We start from the raw sequence: 21,053 nt of genomic DNA, 5'->3' as shown, positions 1-21,053 counted from the left end.
AATGATCAGTCCATTCCACATAAATGCAGCCTGCACCATTATGAAGCCACCACCAGCTTGCACAGTGCCTTATTGACAACTTGCTTTGTAGGGTCTGCACTACACTCAAAACCTACCATTAGCCCTTCCTGACCAGGCCACGGTTTTCCACTCATCTGAGGTCCAACTGATATGGTCACAAATCCATGAGAGGCACTGTGGGCAATGGTGTGCTGTTAACTAAGGCACTTGCTTCAGTCATCTGCTGCTATAGCCCATTAAAGCCAAATCTCACCACATTGTCCTAACAGATACATTCATCATATGTTTCACACTGATTTCTGTTCAGTGTTGCTTGTCTGTTAGTACTGAGAACTCCATGCAAACACTGATGCTCTTGATCGTTAAGTGGGGGCTGTTAGGCACTGTGTTGGCTGTGATGAGAGGTAATGTTGAAATTTTGTATTCTTGGCACACTCTCGTTATTGTGGATCTTGGAATACTGAATTCCCTAATGATTTCTGTAATGGAAAATCCCGTGCATCTAGCTCCAACAACCATTCCATGTTCAAAGTCTGTTAATTCTCCTCAAGCAGCCACAACCATGTCAGAAACCTTTTCAAATGAATCACCTGAGTACAAATGACAACTCTGCCAATGCACTGCCCATTTATACCTTGTGTATGCAATGCTACTGCTATGTGCATTTCACTATCCCCTGACTTTTGTCACCTGAGTGTGCATTGTGAAATAATCCGAAAGGTGCCTACATTTCGGCAAGAAATTCCTTTCCTCTCATATTAGAAAAACAGAGATTGCATGCAGTGCTTGAAAGGTACCAACTTTCATATATTTGTAAAAGAGTTTTCTTGGCATAAGTGGAAGATACATGAACATTAGCATCATGGAGCAGAAGTAGGACTGCTGTGTTGGGAAGATAAGAGTTTTCACGAATATACATGGCATGACATTGATTAAGTCTCATTATATGCTAATAGATGATTCAGTAAAGAAATACCACCTTTTTTTCTTGTGGAGGCAACAGAAGCACATAGATTTGCCAATGTCTAGAAATGAAGGTTTGATTTGTGGAAAAGTTGATGGTTGGAGAAAAATTGACGATGAGAATAAATAAAGAAAAGAATAAAAGAGAAAAAGAATACTACAGGTTCAGAGTGAATCATGCTAGCAAATGAAAAAGGTAATTAGTTGCAAAACCATGTAAGCACTGCACATGGACATGGCCGATCCTCAACTATTAGTGAAATACATCACTGTAAGTAGACAACTCTTTTTTATTCTGCAGATGCATATAATATTAGAAATCAGTAATGTTTGTGGTAAATTTAAGCATTTTTTGGCAGTGGAATGAGTAGTATCAAGGAATACTATTTACATATAAACTATTTAGGATTAAAGAGGACCACTCACAGAGTAGCAGAAGCATTGAGTTGTCGACAGGCACACTCAGGAGAGAAAGAAAACTTGCTAGCTTTTGGGATCGATCCTTTCTCAAGCTCAAGCTAGCAAGTTCTCTTTCGCTTTTGTATGTATGCTAGAAGCCTTTTTGGGTATGTGCTGCAGCAGGAGGGCACCAGTGTGCTACACTTTGAATATTTGCCCAACATCTGTGTGGGCTTGCCACCTGAGGCTGCCTGCAGTGGGTCACATGACTTGTGCACACAGCAAGGCAACTGCAGTGTCATCTAGTGGAACCCTCCTCTTTATAAGCACTGTGCACTGTGCACTCATTCTCATATTTTGTTCTTACTTATTGTTAGCAACTGCTTGTATCAGTACTTAGATTGTTTCTTTGTTTGTGTTTATATTCTCAACTGTTGTTCACTTCTGTGTGGAAGAAGTATAAACTTTGCGTCATTGTGGTTGTCTGTTGTTTTGTATCTTACATTACAACAGAATTAGCAATGAGTGTGGTGTTCACTTCTGTGTGCTAAGTCTGCTGGTTGTTCCTTCAGTTCTTCTGACTGTGGAGGTGGCAGTCAAATCTCTACTCAAGCAGCAGCAGGTTCTTACGGTTGCTATAGAGAATTTGTTGGTCCCATGTTGTTGGCATACCCACCACCCTTCCCCCTTATGACAGTGCAGCTGGAGACTGGGAGGCTCATGAGAAGCAGCTTCGGCAGTGCTTACTAGCATTTGATGTCACTGATTCAAACATCTGCACGATTTTGTTCCTTTTTTGGATTCCACCTTAGATCTACCAGTTGTTATACCAGTTAGCCCCATTCTAGGAATCTGTGTTGCTTTCGCTTGAAAAAATGTGCAGGTTGTTGTAAAATTATCATTGTAAATGCAAGCAGTGCTTTAAAGTTCTTTCATTGTCATAAACAGCCCCATCAGTCCTACTGGGCTGAACTCCACAGTCTCAATCACAAATGTCAGTGGGTTACTGGTTCTCATCATGATTTCTACGCTGATTTTGTGGTCTGTGACACCGTCATTTGTTTGGCTACTGACAAGAAGGTGCATCAACATGCACTTCGGTGCAAGAATCCATCTTTGGCTGAAGTATTAAATAATACTCAATCATTCATGGTATCTATTTTGCGCTGTGGGTTTGGTGTGACATTGCCGCAGTGACTCCTATTTGAGGTCATTGGGCATCAGTCAGTTCTCGTAGGGGGCGGGGGGATGAGGGGAGAATGATGTGGCAGCTGTACAGTCTCTGTGGCCTCTGTACTGCCCTGAACAGTGAAGTGCCAAAAAGCAACAACATAGCAATGACAGTGCTCTGTGCTGCTTTCTTGCTTATACTGTTTCTTGCTACATAACAGGGCCTTGTGCTCTTAAGTGCTTGGCAACTTGTAACAGCTGTAGGAAAAAAGGACATGTAGTGCCTCTGTGTCATTCCTAGACCCCTCTTGTGGACATGGACATGGATGTTAATTGTGTGTCTCCAGTGCTTACGAGTCATAACTAATTGTTTATCAAAGTGACTCAATATTTGTTGAGTTACAACAAGTAGCCTATTCCAATTTTGAGGCTCTCACTACATATAAAACAGTGGTTCATCCTTTGACTTTTCTGGTAGTTTATTTGTTTATTTATTTGAATACCTCACATGCAATATAAAAGTACAGGTATATACCATTAATACATGTATATTACAAGAACACAGAAAGATAAAACTACATATAAAACTAAATAATTGTCAATATCTAAGTTCCTAATCAATATAAGAGCTGTTTCATCTGCTTTCATGAGGTTTCTCCAACTTCCCTGATAGGAACATTATTGACATTCATCTCTAATATGCTTGAGCTTATGGTTTAAAGCCCCATAGTCACAAACCAGAGACTCTGCAGCACACCACTTGTAAAGTGAGTCTGTGCATCGACCATGCCCAGTATGAGCTCTGTTCAGTTTGACCCATAGTTTCCTGTCGAGTTCTGGGCCAGCAGTATCACAGTTATACTTTCAGAACCCCTAATGCTTTTCAGATTGACAGTCCCGTCCACCAGTCTCTCACCTCGATATTACTGGCATCTAGCTGTTCGGCTTGTCATAATGGTAGGTTCCTTGCATGGAGTCCATTTCATCATAGACTTGGTATGTCTTGCTGTACGGGTAATTCCAGGTTCTCCTGTGGCTTGCGGTATTCCCTAAGCAAGGCCTAACTTCTGCAGATTGTGGATGGAAAGAGTTGCTCAGCAAAGGAAGCCAGTAAATCACTGTTGGTAGGATTGCCCCAGTTATTAAGCACACAATGTCGTTCAAGTGGATATTGATAAAGTTGGTGTGGCAGCTGATCAGCAGAAATATCTATTGTTTGACATAAATATCTATTGTTTATTATGGTGTTGATGAAGATTCCAGTTTTTCAGCATCAGATTGTTCTTAGTAATTTGGTATATCATCCCTTCTCTCCAGACTGTCATATGCTGCGGTTAGGTCTACAAATGCGACAGATGTCTTCACGTTTTCTTGGAAACCAGCCTCTATGAAAGTTGTCAGAACCAGTACCTAGTCACAACAACTTCTCTGTGGCCTGAAACATTCTTGCTCAGCTGGGATTGCTCCAAAATGAAGCCACTATTTCTATTACAAATGAGTCTCCAAGAGTTTATAAGTGCAGCTGTAAAGGGAAATTAATCTGAAAGTTAGAGGCTGGTCAGCTGGTGTACCTGGTTTCAAAATTGCCACTATTTTTGTTCCCTTTAGCTCGTTGGGCAGTGATCAATTTTCTAGGATGTTGGAGAAGAAGTGCACCAGCTTTTTTTTTACACCATTACCCACGTTTATCAGCAATTCCACTTGTATATTATCCAGACAATGTACTTTACCATGTTTAGTTTGTTTCACGGCCTCATCCAATTCAGTCAGTGTAAATTGTGAAGTAGAGTGCCCAAACATGGGCACTGAGCTTTTAGAGAGATGAGTTCTCATTTTATTTTAGAAGTATGTTGTATTTCATAGGATTTTTCAGCTATATGGTTAGTGATTTGGTTAGCTGAAATATCAGACTTCTGATCAAGTTTATTGGAATCTCTGTCAGTTTTATGCAGAAGACTCCATGCTTTTCTTCTTGAATGTTTGAAGTTTACATTTTCTACTGTCTCACACAATTGTACTTTCCTAGCTGTGTCAAGACTTTGAAGGAGGTTGTCTGCAATATCGCTGTCACTAGTTTTGCTGTATTGTTCATTGGCTGTGTGGGAAATTAGGTAGACTTCTCAAGATATAGGTGTTGTGTACCCTCTGCAATTCAGGGATGCAAAGAAGAGATCCAGGTTGTAATCTATTTGCCAAGTGGCTGATCTGAAATTTCACAAATTCTTGGCTTCATAAACCAGATATAAATTTTCATTTTCAGCCCAGTTATTGAACACAGTACCACATTCATTGTCACATGCATAGTTCCAATGTCCATGGCGACTATTAAAATCTCCAGCATAAATCTATGGGTGAGCAGTAATTGGCAGAATATCCAGTGGCCACGGCACATTTGGTGGCTTGTAAATATTATTTATAATCGTCTCCACCACTTGTATTGAGACGTGATGGATCTCATTTTCTGTATTTCTCGAAATGAGGTGAGCATGCTTGATATTGCTCCTTAAATAGGTGTTGACACTGTGCACACTGTGATATGCAGCACCCATAAGATCGTAGCCATGGGTCCTACCGCTTTTATGCAGGTCTTCCATAGTTGGAGCTCGTGTTTCCTGGATTAGAACTACATCAAAATCATAATCTACAAGGAGTTTAGATATGTATTGCTTTTAACTTGGATAATGCCTTCTATGTTTAAATGGCATATTCGGACTGAAGGGTCAAGTCTTTTAATCAGTTTTACATGTACATCTACATTTACATACATGATTCAAAAGCCACCATATGATGCATGGCAGAGGGTACCCTGTATAACTACTTGTCATTTCCTTTTGTGTTCCACTCGCAAACAGAGTGAGGGAAAAATGCCTGTTTATGTGAATCTGTATGGGTCCTGATTTCTCATATCTTATCCTTGTGATCCTTACATCTAATGTATGTTGGCTGCAGTACACTCGTTCAGCAGTCAGCTTCAGATGCCAGTTCTTTAAATTTCCTCAATGGAATTTCTTGAAAAGAACATCACCTTCTCTCTAGGGATTCCCGTTTGAGTTCCTGAAGCACCTCTGTAACACTTAAGTGTTGTTTGAATCTATTGGTAACAAATCTAGCAGCCTACCACTGAATTGCTTCAATGTCATCCTTCAGTCTGACCTGATACAAATCCCAAACACTCGAGTGGTACTCAAAAATAGGTTGCATCAGCATCCTATAAGTGGTATCCTTTACAGATGAAACACTCTTTCCTTAAATTCTCCCAGTAAACTGAAGTTGACCATTCGCTTTCCCTACCACAGTTCTCACTTAATCATTCCACCTCATATCACTTTCCAGTGCTACACAAAGGTATTTAAATGACTTGACTGTGTCAAGCAGGACACTAGTAATACTGTATACAAATGTTACAGGTTTGATCTTCCTACTTAGACACATCAACTTACATTTCCCCACATTTAGGGCTAGCTGCCATTCATTACACTACTGGAAATTTTGTCTAAATCATCTTGTATCTTCCTATAGCCACTCAACTTTGCCAACTTACCGTACACGACAGCATCACTAGCAAACAACTGCAGATTGCTGACCATCCTGTACACCAAATCATTTATGTTTTTATGCATGTAGAGAGTGCTTCTGAAGATGTCTATTTCTTAAGGTGATGGTAGTGGATGTGCTGACACTGCAAACTTGTTTGGCCTGGATGCTTTGAGTGCTTTTGATTTTTCCATTTCAGATACTGTCTACCTCATTTTTGATTAGCTCCCTTACCAGCAGTTAGATTCTCTGTATTCTGATTTCCCATCTCTTTTCTTGGACAGACTAGGTTTTGTCACTAACTTCGCAGTCCACATTACCCAGAACCCAATGGTGTGGCTATGTTTTTCCATGCACACTTTATTCCGTGACTTTGCATGGTCACATAAAAGCAGTACTGGACAGGCTGATGTTGTTGGGGGTCATACAGCTTATTACATTGACTGAATGGAAAAATCCAGCTGATCAGCTTCACTTCAGTGACTTCAAAAATTCAGTTTATGCTCAGACTATCATTGACACCTACCCTTTGCCCTGTGCAGACTAGTTATTGGGTAAAAACTAACTGGGACCAGTTTTCTTCCAAAACTGATTTATTTGAAGCCTATTTATAGGTTCTGTTGCATGACAGTTCTAAACAGCTCATTGTGGTTAACACAACTTTCGGCTTATACCAATCTCAGCACCTCCTGTCTGGTGTGGGTAGTTTTTGAGCATTTTTTGTAACAACTAACAATGTCCATTCTGGAGTGCATCAACTATTTCGATGACATCATGATGATGTGTGCATCCACAGAAGATATTTACTTAACTTGAGCACCTTGTTTACAGTCTTACATACTATACAGATCAAATGCAATTTGGTCAAATCACACTTTTTTTTAGCCATCCATTGTGTATCTGGGCACTGAGATTTCTCAGAAATGTGTTAAACGTTTATGTCATCATGTCGCTGTGGTCAAAGCTGTGCCTTGCCTTACAGATATCGAAGAACTTCAACCGCTTTTAGGTAAACTTACTTACTATCACAAATTTATTCCATGTACAGCCACATTGACCCATCCCCTCCACAAGCTGCTTGAGAAGAATGCTCCTTTTTCAGTGGATGCTGGCCTATGAGCACACATCGATGCTTTTGAAATCTAAATTACATTCTGCTCCTTGTTTGGCTATTTTCCATCTTGGCTATTACCTGGTTTTGGCTATGGATGCCTCTCAGAATGGACTCGATTGTAGCACATAGGGGCAATTTTAGCACATTGGTACAATTGTAGCACATTGATATGAGGATGGTTCCAAATGCTTATTCATCAAAAATGCTCAACTCTGCTCAGCAGTGCTACTCCCAAGTAGAAAGTTTCATGTGTTCTTGTATGAGTCTAAGTTCCACCTCATTACTACCATATTTACTCTAATCTATGCCGCACTTGAATCTAAGCCGCACCTGAAAAATGAGACTCGAAATAAAGGAAAAAAAGATTTCCCGAATCTAAGCCGCACCTGACATTTGAGACTCGAAATTCAAGGGGAGAGAAAAGTTTTAGGCCGCACCTCCAAATCAAAACAAAGTTGGTCCATTGTAATATGAGGCAATTTAGGTCGAATGAATGACGATACAGCTACAGTAGTTTGGTTCGAATCGTAAGCTTAGCAGTTAAGCTTTACCAGGTAGCCATTGCTATGCGTCAGGTGCTCCATCCGTATTTATACGGGTACCCTTCCTTTTTCACATGCTTCGTCTGGTTTGAATCAATTGCTTATCTTGCTTTGATCTGATAAGTGCCGTTTTCTCTGTTATAGGTGTTTACGTCACTCTAAGCTGAAAATGCATCACTGTACTGTGTCATGCATTGTTTGTCGCATTCTGACAGTGCGTGTTTACGGCCTGTCGCCACTCACGGCATGGCTTGCTTTTGTGCGTGCTACCGCTGCTTACAACTAAAAAGAGGCGAATCGTCTCATTAGCGAAGCAATGTCAAGAGACTGCTATTTGTTGTTACTTACACTGCTGCTTTCTTTGAGAATGATCAACAAGAACCAAATAATAGGCTGCGTATGATAGAACATGTTCTGAATGAGAGTTAGGCGAAAATTTTTCTCCGTTTGAAAATCTTTGCGGCCGCTTCTTTAGTACATCAAATTCTGCACAGAAATTAGAGTCATCTTAGATTTAAAAATCTAGTCAGTTGCCATGTTTCATTTCTGACTGTATCACTATTAGGCATAAGAATAATACGAATATAAACATGACACGATAAGTATATTCTTCCGCGTTTACTGTTGTCTCACTCTAGTTTCGTAGTTTATTAGGCAGACAGGATTTAAATGAAATAGCAACAAACACGGAAGAATACATGGCAAATTGTTTATATTCATATTATTCTTATGGTGAATGGTGAAAAGAATACTGCTTGTGATTCACATTTCATCAGGTTACTATTAGCAACCATCTCTTCTCACAGGTAGGAAAAAATTCAGAACGTAGAGTTGGCCATATTGACAAACATCCCAAACAGTCTTGCCAGTCGGATTTTCGTAGTACATTGAAATTCTGCTACATTCGAAGATGAACAATATGGAATTTGTATTTACTTCGTTGGATAATGTATGAAAATGCAGTGGTCGAAACTCAGGGCGGAGAAAAAAAAGCTCGTCTTCCGCCTTTTTTTTTTAAATTTATTTACTGACGCAGAGGTTTTGGCACCAGTATTTATCTTTGTGCCTACAAAGCATTCCTGTGTAGCGCTACATATATTCGACAGCAGAAGTTAGTTGTGGCGGCACCTACCAACATTTTTCAGAACTTCCTCTTGCTTTGCACTCGATTCTAAGACGCAGGCGGTTTTTTGGATTACAAAAACCGGAAAAAAAGTGCGGCTTAGATTCGAGTAAATACGGTAACAAGAAGCCCTTAGTTTCATGGTTTAACCATTCTGCTTCATTGCCCCACAAAGTTGCACATCGCCTCCAGCACTGCACCTTGTTTCTGTCTTGCTAAAACTGTGCAATGTATCTTCAGCCTACCATGCAGCATGCAAACACTGATGTCCTATTCCAACGGCTGGTGGGGCCATATCCTACTTTTGATCAGGAGGCAGTTCTTCATTTTCACTTAGATGTTAAGGCGCAACATACAGTGAAAGGGTTGAAAGGGTTTCCTAATACAGACTCTTGAAATGCAGCTGCTGTCGCTGCCAGTATAGTTTTGTGTCAAGTTGTTCACCTTGTTTAGTGTGATTGGCTGTACAAGCCTCCAGAAAGAGGTTCTGATCCTTTGCATAACTAGTTTGCACTCCTTCATTGGCTGGACAGGCATCCTGGCAGTGCTCTGATCTTTTGTGTAACTATTTTACTCTCCCTCACCATCTTTCAGTATGTGATGGCGTTGTTCTCTTAGCTACAGGTGGGCTGTCAGCTAGGAAGTGTGATCCCTGTCACCCTAAGGTGGGATGTGCTTCAACTCCTACCATTGGGAGGGGTGGGAGGAGGGGGAGGGGGCACATGTCTACCAAATTATTGGCCCGTTGGCACGTGTTTTTGCCTGGCATCAATTATGACATCTACATCACAGCTACATCTACCTGATTACTCTGCAATTCACAATGAAGTGCCTGGTAGAGGGTTCATTGAACCACTGTTAAGCTATTTCTCTACCATTCCACTCTCTAATAACATGTGGGGGACATGAACACTTAAATATTCCTGTGCAAACTCTGGTTTCTCTCAATTTATTATGACAGCCTGCAGCTGCCATTCATTATTTAAATAACGAAATATTGCACTAGAGACATTTTTTTCATGCTTGGCATGATGTGTTTTGAGAATTTTTTCTATTTGTCAAGTGAAAATATGTACATAACTATTTTGTGTGGTGTTTGAATATGTGTTATTTTGTGTCTCTTCCATTGTAGTGTTGTTTTTGAGATTATTGGGTACTGTGTCTCCTCAGTTATGTGGAAAACCACACACACACACACATACACACACACACACACACATACACAAACTCTCACTCACTGTTTGTGTAATATCACAAAATATACATACATAAATACTGAACTTGACAATGAGAATAAATTCTTGAAACGTGTTGCATGATCAGTGTAATTTTAGTCTCCATAAAGATTTTTCATAATGTGTAAACTACGGGGAAATTATAAATATGTTGATGTGAAATCGGGTGCAAATTAACAACATGGACATAGGAAATTTGACAGGAACAATAAAAAATGTCATAAACAGCAGGGAAACATTAATTCCGGGAACATGAAAGCCAGGTTATACTGTTATCTATGATTACTTTGCATGTGGCGAAGTACACAAACAAATGATATGTGGAGAATGAGATTTTCACTCTGTGGCAGAGCATGCTCTGATATGAAACTTTCAGGTAGATTAATACTGAGTGTCAGACTGAGACTCAAAATTGAGACCTTTGCCTTTCACGAGCAAGTTCTGTTGCCCGTGAAGACAAAGGTCCCAGGTTCGTGTCTTGGTCAAGCACATAGTTTTATTCAGCCACAAAGTTCTCTAATGATTGAGCTACCCAAGCGTGACTCACAACCCATCCTCACTGCTTTGCTTCCACCAGTATCTCATGTCCTATCTTCAAAAGTTTATAGAAGATCTCCTGCAGATCTAGGAAGACTAGCATCACTTGAAGAAAGGATATTGCATGAGAGATTCTGTAGAGTTTGGAAAGTTGGAGATGAGGTACTGTTGAAAATAAAGCTTCAAGGACAGTTATGAGTTGTACTTGGGTAGCTTAGCTGGTAAAGCATTTGCCCATGAAGACAAAGGTCCCAGGTTCAAGTCTTGGTCCAGCACATAGTTTTATTCAGCCACAAAGTTTTAAATCATGTGTGTGATGCTTGGAAACTGACTTTTTCTACATTTCAATTAAAATCTTTGTAATTATTTATGAAATATGAAATTAACTAACTGAAATAACAGGTTCAGTTTTAAATATCCAGGCAAAATGTTTATAGAAGCACCATACCATCACATTTTCAAAGTGCTTAATTGCTGAGTTTCACTGCATGTGTGTTATATTCAGTAAGCTACCAACATTTGTGTAACTCCCCATCAGTCTGTCTTGCATTACTACTGAACATTTGTAATTATACTCTACCATTTCACTTTCCTTGGAGAGTGTTATATATGTATGTGTGTAAACTGGTTAGTTTTCTCATATTGTTAATTACGAAGAATGCTAATTCTGTATTGTGTTTCATCAAATGTTTATAGGTACCACAGATCCGGTATGCTACACCTGAGAGACTATTGGAGCGTTTAACTGATCTCAGATTCCTATCCATAGATTTCCTAAACACCTTTTTGCTTACATACAGAGTTTTCACAGATGGGGTAACTGTTCTTGAAGCATTGAAGAAGGTGTTTTATAATTCAGATCCACCTGAGGCACAGACAGCAGTGGGATCAGTGATGTAAGTAGTAGTTTTGTTCTGTCACGTGCAATAAACAGTGAAGTATTATAAACATTTTTAGAAGACAAAATACTGTTATCAGTTATGCAGATTATAAATTCTATATTGTATACCAAACTATAGTTAATATGCGGTTCTCAGCATAAGTTCTTCATTTTTCTTGCATGGTACTCCAGTTTTTCTCACACTCGCAGCATTTAGGAGGAGCAGTTCTTTTCTTCAGTTTTAATCTCCAGCAATATAGTTGTTTCAGTTTAGTTTATAAACCATGGTTTTGTTCTTTATTATGGCTATGAAACTGCTGTTATTATTACCAACGAGAAATATGTAGTGCTGTGCAGTCATAAGATTTTGCCACTACTAGTCGAGATTCCTGCAGGATAGTGCATACGAATGGTGCTTGTAATTCTAGTGACTCCCATGGATCAATAATAATTTGTTTTCTAGGGAGGAGTCACTTCAGTATGTAATATCATGAATCATTAATTAATTGAAATATCCAAAGTAGGCAGCTCTAATGGTGTGCATGTCATAAGTGGACAAAATAAAATGGACTTAAATATTTTATAATAGTTATTTTTTTCCACGGATGGACAAAAAGTTCTCACAAGCTTAGTTGGTTACCTACAAAAAAACATAAAAAAATGCAGCACTCCAAAACCCTTTTATTTTAACGTTCACAGCTTACATTTGTATGCTTCACAAAACAGAATACAATATACCGTGTTTTGACCACATTATAGTGACAGACACATGGAGTGCAAATTGCAAAAATGTTAATTCCAAGAAAAAATGCAACCAGAAACTATAAAAAGTACTTAATGTGTAAAAAATTTTCATTTATGTTACTGTCAAATAGTTTCTGAAGAAGTAGTGTGGTGTCACAAAACTGTGAAAACAAAATTGCACAGGGAGCAAGTACACCATTGTACAAATCATAGTAGTCGATGCTGAAATTTTGGTGCTGCAAGACATGTGCCATAAAGGGTATAACGTGCATAAAGTGTGTATCATCTCATGTGCATAAAAGTAAATCCAAAGTTAAAACTATGATGCTGCAAAAGGGATAATAAATATAATCTAGGTAAAACACTAAAGAAGGACTGCAAAGTCAAAACTATTGTCATGCTGTTAGAAAAATTGCATGTGTTAAAATATATGAGGATCGTCCACAAAGTAAGTTCTGTTTCTATTTCTATCCACGACAGCACTATCATTGCAGTTCTGAGCATGAGTGCCAGTTACTCTGACTCAAGGAGAAGACATGTACGCCATTTTAAGATCTCTGCAGCCGACATGTGCTTTGTAGTGCTTCTTTATAATGTCAGCCATAATTGAAAATGCTACTGCATGTGAAATCAGATCTGTGAATCGTTTTCTAAAGGCAAAGAAAGTTAAATCAAAGGAAATTCATCAAATCTGTGAGGTTTATAGACAAAATGCTATGAGTGATTCAATGGTTAGAAGGTGGGTCAGACTGTTCAATGAAGGATGTGATCAAGTGCACGATGAAGAATGAAGTGGATGCCCGTCTGTGGTTACTGATGAACTGGTTCACACAATTGAAGAGAAGATTAAGCACAACCATAGGTTTACACTTAGTGCCCTTGCTATGGAAGTTGCACAAATCTCACGATCACTAATTAATGAAATTGTTACTGAAAGACTGAAATTTCGAAAACTTTGCTCATTTTGGGTACCTAAAGTTCTTACTGGGGAAAAAAATGCATGGATGGGCAGTGAATTTCAGTTTTTGACACGCTACAATGAGGAAGGTGATGGTTTTCGTACGACATCCCTGAAACAAAATGGCAATCGATGGAATGGAGCCACACTTCATCCCCAATGAAGGTTAAACCTAAGCAAATCTTGATACCTCAAAAAGTCATGTTCGCCATTTTTTGGGACAGAAAAGGCATTTTGCTGATTGATTCCTCACCACGAGGCCAAAAGAATCAATGCACATGGTTACTGTGAGACCATTAAGATATTGCGCCACATAATACAGAACAGGTGCCGAGGATTACTGTCAAAAGGTGTTGTTTTTTTCCATGATAATGCCTGACCTCACACGGTGAATGTGACCAAACAATTCTTATGGGAATTTCACTGGGACGCGTTTGATCACCCTCTGAACAGTCCGGACCTCACTCCTAGCAACTTTTATCTCTTCTTACACCTAAAATCTGTCCTTGGTGGTCAACATTTCAGTGATGATGACGAGCTGAAAGAATGTGTTACCACACGGTTGAATACACAGGCAGAAACCTTCTATGAAGAAGGCATACAAAAACTTGTGCCATGCTGTGACAAGTCCTACAAAATTTCAGAAGCTATGTAGAAAAGCAGTTTAGCAGCTGTAGATTTTTGTACAATAAATATTTTTTTTGTATCTGTACACATTTGTTCTATATAACGAAATGAAACTTATTTTGTGAACATACCTCGTAAATATGGCAAACTTGTGAAACAAAATAATGAATGTGATAAGAAAAGCTATCTCTCTCTCTCTCTCTCTCTCTCTCTCTCTCTCTCTCTCTCTCTCTCTCTCTCTCTATTCGTTTAGTTGGTTCCGACTCTTCGTGACCCCATGAACCAAATCACACCACTTTTTCCTCTCCTGCACTTTCTCCCGTAGACCTTCCAGGTTGGAACACATTGCTTCTGTTATGCCATCGATCCATCTCATCCTCTGACGTCCTCTTCATCTAGTTTCTTCAGTCTTCCCCATCATTAATGTTTTTTCCAGCGAGACATGCCTTCGCATTGTGTGTCCAAAGTAGGTCAGCTTTTGTTTTAACGTTAGACCTTCCAGGGAGAAATCTGGTTTTATTTGCTCCAATATTGATCAGTTGGTTCTCTTTGCAGTCCATGGAACTCTAAGAAGTTTCCTCCAACACCACACAATTTGAAGGAGTCAATTCTACGCCATTCAGCCTTTCTAATGGTACAGGTCTCACATCCATACATCACAACTGGAAAGACCATAGCCCTCACAATACGGATCTTTGTTGCTAGTGCTATATCTCTGAACCTTATAACCTTATCCAGGTTTGACATCGCCTGCCTACCGAGCAACAGGCGTCTCCGGATTTCATGGCTGCAGTCGCCATCAGCAGAGATCTAGGAACCGAGATAACTGAATGTGGTCACTATCTCCATGGTTTCTCCTTTTACATCCCACAAATTGGTAGGTGTAGTTGCCATAATTTTCGTTTTCTTCACATTCAGCCTAAGACCGGCCTTTTCACTTTTGTCTTTCACCTTCAGCAAGAGTGTTTTCAATTCTTCTTCACTTTCTGCCAACAGGATCATATCATCTGCATACCTGAGGTTGTTTACATTTATTCCAGCTATTTTAATTCCTGTTTCTCCTTCACCTAGCCTCGCATTCCTCATAACATGTTCTGCATACAGATTGAATAAGTACGGTGACAGTATGCAGCCTTGCCGGACCCCTTTCTGAATCTTTATCCATTTTTTTGTTCCATACATAGTTCTCACCATGGTTTCTTGGTCAAAGTATAAACTCTGTTTCAGATGAATGAGGTGATCTGGTACACCCATGTTTTTCTGTACATTCCATAATTTGTTGTGATCGACGCAGTCAAAGGCTTTGGCATAGTCAATAAAGCAGAGGTACACATCTCTGTGGAATTCTATAGCTTTTCCTGTAATCCACTGAATGTTAGCAATTTGATCTCTAGTTCCTCTTCCTTTCCTAAATCCAGCTTGTTCTTCTGGTAGCTCTCGATCTAGATATTGGCGAAGTCTATTTTGTAAGATTTTCAACATGACTTTGCTAGCATGTGAGATAAGTGCAATTGTTCAGTAATCTGAGCATTCTTTAGAACTTCTCTTCTTTGGAATGGGAATGAATACTGATCTTTTCCAGTCTAATGGCCACTGCTGTGTGATCCATATTTTTTGACATATTGAGTGCAGCACTTTCACTGCATCCTTTCCAGTGACTTTAAACAATTCTGCTGGTATTTCATCATGCCCACTAGTTTTGTTATCAGCCATTTTTTCGAGGGCCCACTGGATTTCGCTCTCCAAAATATCTGGCTCTAGTTCTAAATTAACATTAACATCAGCAGTAGGAGCCCTGTCATTATGCAGTTCTTTCTTGTATAGAAAAGCTATAGTGAACTATTGTTAGATACTGATACTAGGACTTGTGAAAAAATGCTGGCAAACTGCTAAAAGTGATATTCTGAGTGTAAAGTGTGAGACAAAATTTCACTTTCAATGTGCAGAGGTAGACTCTTCACTGAAAGGAAACAACAACCTTACAAAGTACTATTATATTAAATAGGTCCACAAATATCCTCTCAACAAACAGACTTGAAGTACTTGGTGACATCATTGATGATGGTGCTTTTGTACATCATACTGAAAATACTCAAATCCTGTGTGCTGCAGTAACACTTCTCAGAAAGACTACCGTATTTACTCGAATCTAAGCCGAATTTTTTTTCCGGTTTTTGTAATCCAAAAAACTGCCTGCGGCTTAGAATCGAGTGTAAAGTAAGTGGAAGTTCTGAAAAATGTTGGTAGGTGTCGCCACAACTAACTTCTGCCGTCAAATATATGTAGCGCAACACAGGTATGCTTTGCAGGCACAAAGATAAATACTGGCGCCAAAACCTCTGCGTCACGCATCAGTAAATAAATTAAAAGAAAAGGTAGAAGAATGTAAACATTATGCCATGTATTCTTTCGTGTTTGCTGCTATCTCATTTAAATCCTGTCTGCCTAATAAACTACGAAACTAGAGTGAGACAACAGCAAACGCGGAAGAATATACATATCATGTCATGTTTATATTCGTATTATTCTTATGCTCAATAGTGATACAGTCAGAAATGAAGCACGACAATTGACTAGATTTTTAAATCTAAGATAACTCTAATTTCTGTGCAGAATGTAATGTACTAAAGAGGCGTCTGCAAAGATTTTCAAACGGAGAAAAATTTTCGCTAAACTCTCGTTCAGAACATCTTCTATCATACGCAGTCTATTATTTGTTTCTTGTTGATCATTATGAAAGAAAGCAGCAGTCTAAGTAACAACAAATTGCAGTCTCTTGCCATTGTTTCGCTTACGAGACAATTCCTCTCTTTTTTTATTGTAAAAATGGTTCAAATGGCTCTGAGCACTATGGGACTTAACATCTATGGTCATCAATCCCCTAGAACTTAGAACTACTTAAACCTAACTAACCTAAGGACATCACACAACACCCAGTCATCACGAGGCAGAGAAAATCCTTGACCCCGCTGGGAATCGAACCCGTGAACCCGGGCACGGGAAGCGAGAATGGTACCACACGACCACAAGCTGTGGACTTTTTTATTGTAAGCCGCAGTTGCGTGCACAAAAGCAAGCCATGCCGCGAGCGGCAGCAGGTCGTAAATACTCACTATCAGAATGCAACAAACAATGCATGACACAGTACAATAATGCATTTTCAGCTTAGAGTGGCGTAAACCCCTATAACAAAGAGAATGGCACTTATCAGATCAAAGCAAAATAAGCAATTGATTCGAACCAAACGAAGCACGCGAAAAAGGAAGGGTACCCGTATAAATACGGGCAGAGCACCTGACACATAGCAATGGCTTCTTGGTAAAGCTTAACTGTTAAGCTTACGACTCGAACCAAACTACTGTAGCTGTATCTTCAGCCATTCGACCTCAATAGTGTTTCACGTTACAATGGACCAACTTTGTTTAGATTTGGAGGGGCGGTCTAAAACTTTTCTCTCACCTTGAATTTCAAGTCTTAAATTTCAGTAGCGGCTTAGATTCGGGAACTTTTTTTTTCCCTTGATTTCAAGGCTCATTTTTCAGGTGCGGCTTTGATTCGAGGGCAGCTTAGATTCGAGTAAATACGATTTTGCTTCTAAAACTCAAAGTGAACATATGCAGATTCTTTGTCATGCTGTTCCTCAAAATATCCACCAATATGATTTGGACTGTAGTGCTCTGAGGAAGCTTGTGATTCTTGCCAATAATCACAGCAGTCAAACCTGGTGCACCCCTATCGCAAATAAGGAAGCATGTTCGTGTGGAGGAAAATGGTAATCTGCTGTTTAAGGATTTCATTGGTCTATTTGGCAGCTCATATGACATGTATAAGAATAAAACATCAGTAGCCTGCCAAGAACTAAAAAACTAACAGCTTGTGTTGTCTAGGGCACACATAAGTTGTGTCTGTAAACATTCTATGCTGGTCTGACTTGGTGATGTGTAAACCAGATCAGTGCTACAAATCAACAGCTCTTGAGTAGATGCAAATGGTTTATAAACATAAAAACTCTGGATATCATTGGAATTGGTCAAAGATTTAGTACCACACATAGTCTTCATTTGAATGGCCTTGGAAAAAAAGTTTGTAAAACAAAAACTAGTCAGAACAATCCTTGGAATTCTTTTATATCACACACAAGACTGCTACAAAAAGATAAACTAATTTTTAAATCACAGCAGTCAAAGCTGGTGCATCCCTATCGTAAATAAGAAAGCATGTTCATGTGGAGGAAAATGGCAATCTGCTGTTTAAGGATTTCATTGGTCTATTTGGCAGCTCTGATGACATGACCACACTAACATATTCCAGTAATAGTTAACACTTGGAGAAGAATTTTTTGGCTAAGGAGAAGAGAAAGTTTCAGAGTAAATGTTGTACATTTTGATAATGATTTAGCTCATGTCAGTGTAACATTAATGAATCTGTCAGAAATAAAATACATAATCTGCATTGCATAAAAATATTTCATTGAAATATAAGAAATCTTTTAAATAAAAAAGAACTGCTGCTGCTTTTTCTTCAAGAAACAGTTGGATCAGATGAAACTATTGCTTATGTGCTCTGGTTAACTGGACAACATCTACAAGCTACAGAAATTAATCAGATACATTTGAATAGCTATAAAAGTGGTTCTTACTAATGCAGGATCTGCGTAAGACGTGGGGATGGCAATTTACAGGCACAATACTCTTAGGCACAAGTCATAGATGTAAATCACTAGTGTATTGAACAGCAAACTGAATGCTGTGCCGTCAGATAAGAACTAGAAACTCAGTAGTCTACAGGGCACCTATGGGGAACACTCAGAAGTTCCTTTCTTGGCTAGAATCAGTTCTTACAAAACTTTATAAGAATAGCAATAAGATAATAGTATGTGGTGATCGTGACATTAATTTCCTTTCAAATAATAACAGTCATAAACAGCTGGAATCATTATTGTCCATTTTCAAACTACTCTCAATTATGTAGTTCCCAACAAGAGTGTAAGGGCAGAGCACATCTCAATGACTGATAATCTGTTCCTTGACCCCACAGATTACAGTTAAATAAAAACACAGGCTGTAATAAATCATCTGTCTGATCGTGATGGTCAAATGACAACTTTAAAACCTGCCAGTAGAAAAATGCTAAATGGTCGTACTAAGTAAAAAATGTTAGAGCAATAAATACTGAATCTGCTACTTTGTTTAGAACTAGTGTACATCAGGAAGAATGGAAGGTAGTTTACGAGGCAGGCACATAAAATGAGAAATTCAGTTAACTAATGAAACACACCGAGCGAGGTGGCGCAGTGGTTAGACACTGGACTCGCATTCAGGAGGACGACGGTTCAATCCCGCGTCCGGCCATCTTGATTTAGGTTTTCCATGATTTCCCTAAATCGCTCCAGGCAAATGCCAGGATGGTTCCTTTCAAAAGGGCACGGCCGACTTCCTTCCCTCATTCGATGAGACCGATGACCTCGCTGTCTGGTCTCGTTCCCCAAACCAACCAACCAACCAACTAATGAAACAAACACTGTTTTAGTGTTTGTTTGGTTAATTTACAATGTTTCACCAAGAACCCATAGTTGATTCAATTAAATGAAATTCAGTTCATTCCTGAAGTTATTTCTCAAACATTTTGAAGCCTGTTTCCCCCAAAGACTGATTAAAATCAAACAAGTGTGTAGTGGAAGGAAAGAGTGGTTAACAATTGATATTAAAATATCATGTGCCAAAAAGAGGGAGCTGTATATAGGACAGAGGACTAGCACAACATAGCAGTGGAATTGCATTACAAAAAATACTAAAAATGTGAACTGCTATGTCATAAAACAAAAACAAAAATTAATTGATTAACTTGCTCTTTGACTTTTGTCTTTGACAAAGATAAGACAGGTACTGCATTAAACAACTCTCTTTTGAATTTTTGTGCCTAGATGCATACAGTCCAAAATTTTACCTGTCTAATACAAACAATCTGTGAAACAACTTGACTGTAGATGAATGTATTTTCTTCATGGCTGCTGTAACAAGAGAATGAGTTAGGTACAGGATGAGTTGGCAGTCAGAGGTTTATGCTTCTCCAGTTCTCAGAGAATGCCTGGCAAAGTCGGAGAAAACTGCTACAACTCGGGATGAAGGCACCACCTCCCTTAGCAGCTACAATATTCACAGTCGCCGTAAGATTTTCTCTTCTGGAAACACTTTCAGAATGATAAGGTTGAACAACAGTGGCAGTATGATATCTTCTGACTAACAAACTGGTTGCTAAGGTAACATATTGTACACACAAGCTGATGCCGAAATATTGCACGTCATTTGGACCATGATAGTAGCAGATTCACCAAGTATTGTTAATTCGTGCAGAAATCACTATGTACTGTATTGCTAAACACACAAATAGTTTTTATGAAGGTCCAAGGATCCATCATTGAATAAAGGTTCGTAAATGGCATTTACCTTCTTTTTTCCACAAATTCAATTTTTATTCTTGATAATCAGTATTACATGTTGACTTCTGCACTTCAGATTACTTCTATATTCAAAACTTATCTCCAGCAATTACAAGAAAACATAGATACTCCTTTTTTTTCTGCAAAGAGCATTGTCGTCAGAGCAAAGAGCATTGTCCTATAAAATTACGGTAGCACATCATCTCTGGTACTTGCATATGGATTATTACAATCATATTACATTTCATAGGGACATTACATGGCTCCTCTTGGTCACAAATTTCTTTTTAATTTACAAAAATATTTTGTGTGACCACATAGAAATTAAATCATTAGATTTATTGGCAACTCTCACTACCGGCTGGCATAAATAATCATACTAAATTTCTCGGGCATGGTTGGCAGAGGATACCCAAGATCAAAACTCCCCAATGGGCCTCACCTGACTGGTTGTAATTATCATATTTAGCAAAACAGTGGAATTTTGAATCAAAGATGTTGGTTTTCAGCATGAATAAAGAAAAAAACCAAAAAAATACAGAAAATCATTTAAATGTTTGCAGAACAGTTTAGAATCTTTGATAATGGAGTTATTCACACAACGCAAGATTATGGATATTATGTTGGCGATGCGGTGAGAATGGTACGACATTGACAGTGCGATGCTGATGGTACAGCAGGATGGTGAGAAGGTGCAAGACATCAGGGTGGAATGGTGGTGGTCGGTGGTGATGGCTGGTCAGTTGGTTAGATACGAAGCTGTTAGT

General features: G+C 39.0%; 1 protein-coding gene across 1 annotated transcript in view; it reads left to right on the top strand.

Annotated features, from left to right (window-relative positions):
- The window catches only part of LOC126095334 (ras-specific guanine nucleotide-releasing factor 2-like), a 1,914,760-nt gene that overhangs the window by 1,365,945 nt on the left and 527,762 nt on the right, over positions 1 to 21,053 (top strand). The window contains exon 14 of the mRNA XM_049910139.1: positions 11,335 to 11,534. Within this exon, the coding sequence (XP_049766096.1) occupies positions 11,335 to 11,534 (200 nt within the window). The remainder of the gene's footprint in view (positions 1 to 11,334; positions 11,535 to 21,053) is intronic.

Source organism: Schistocerca cancellata, chromosome 8, assembly GCF_023864275.1.
Source record: "Schistocerca cancellata isolate TAMUIC-IGC-003103 chromosome 8, iqSchCanc2.1, whole genome shotgun sequence".
NCBI classification, from domain to species: domain Eukaryota; kingdom Metazoa; phylum Arthropoda; class Insecta; order Orthoptera; family Acrididae; genus Schistocerca; species Schistocerca cancellata.
Note: the sequence above shows the minus strand (reverse complement) of the source record. Positions and strands in the feature narration are given on the sequence as shown.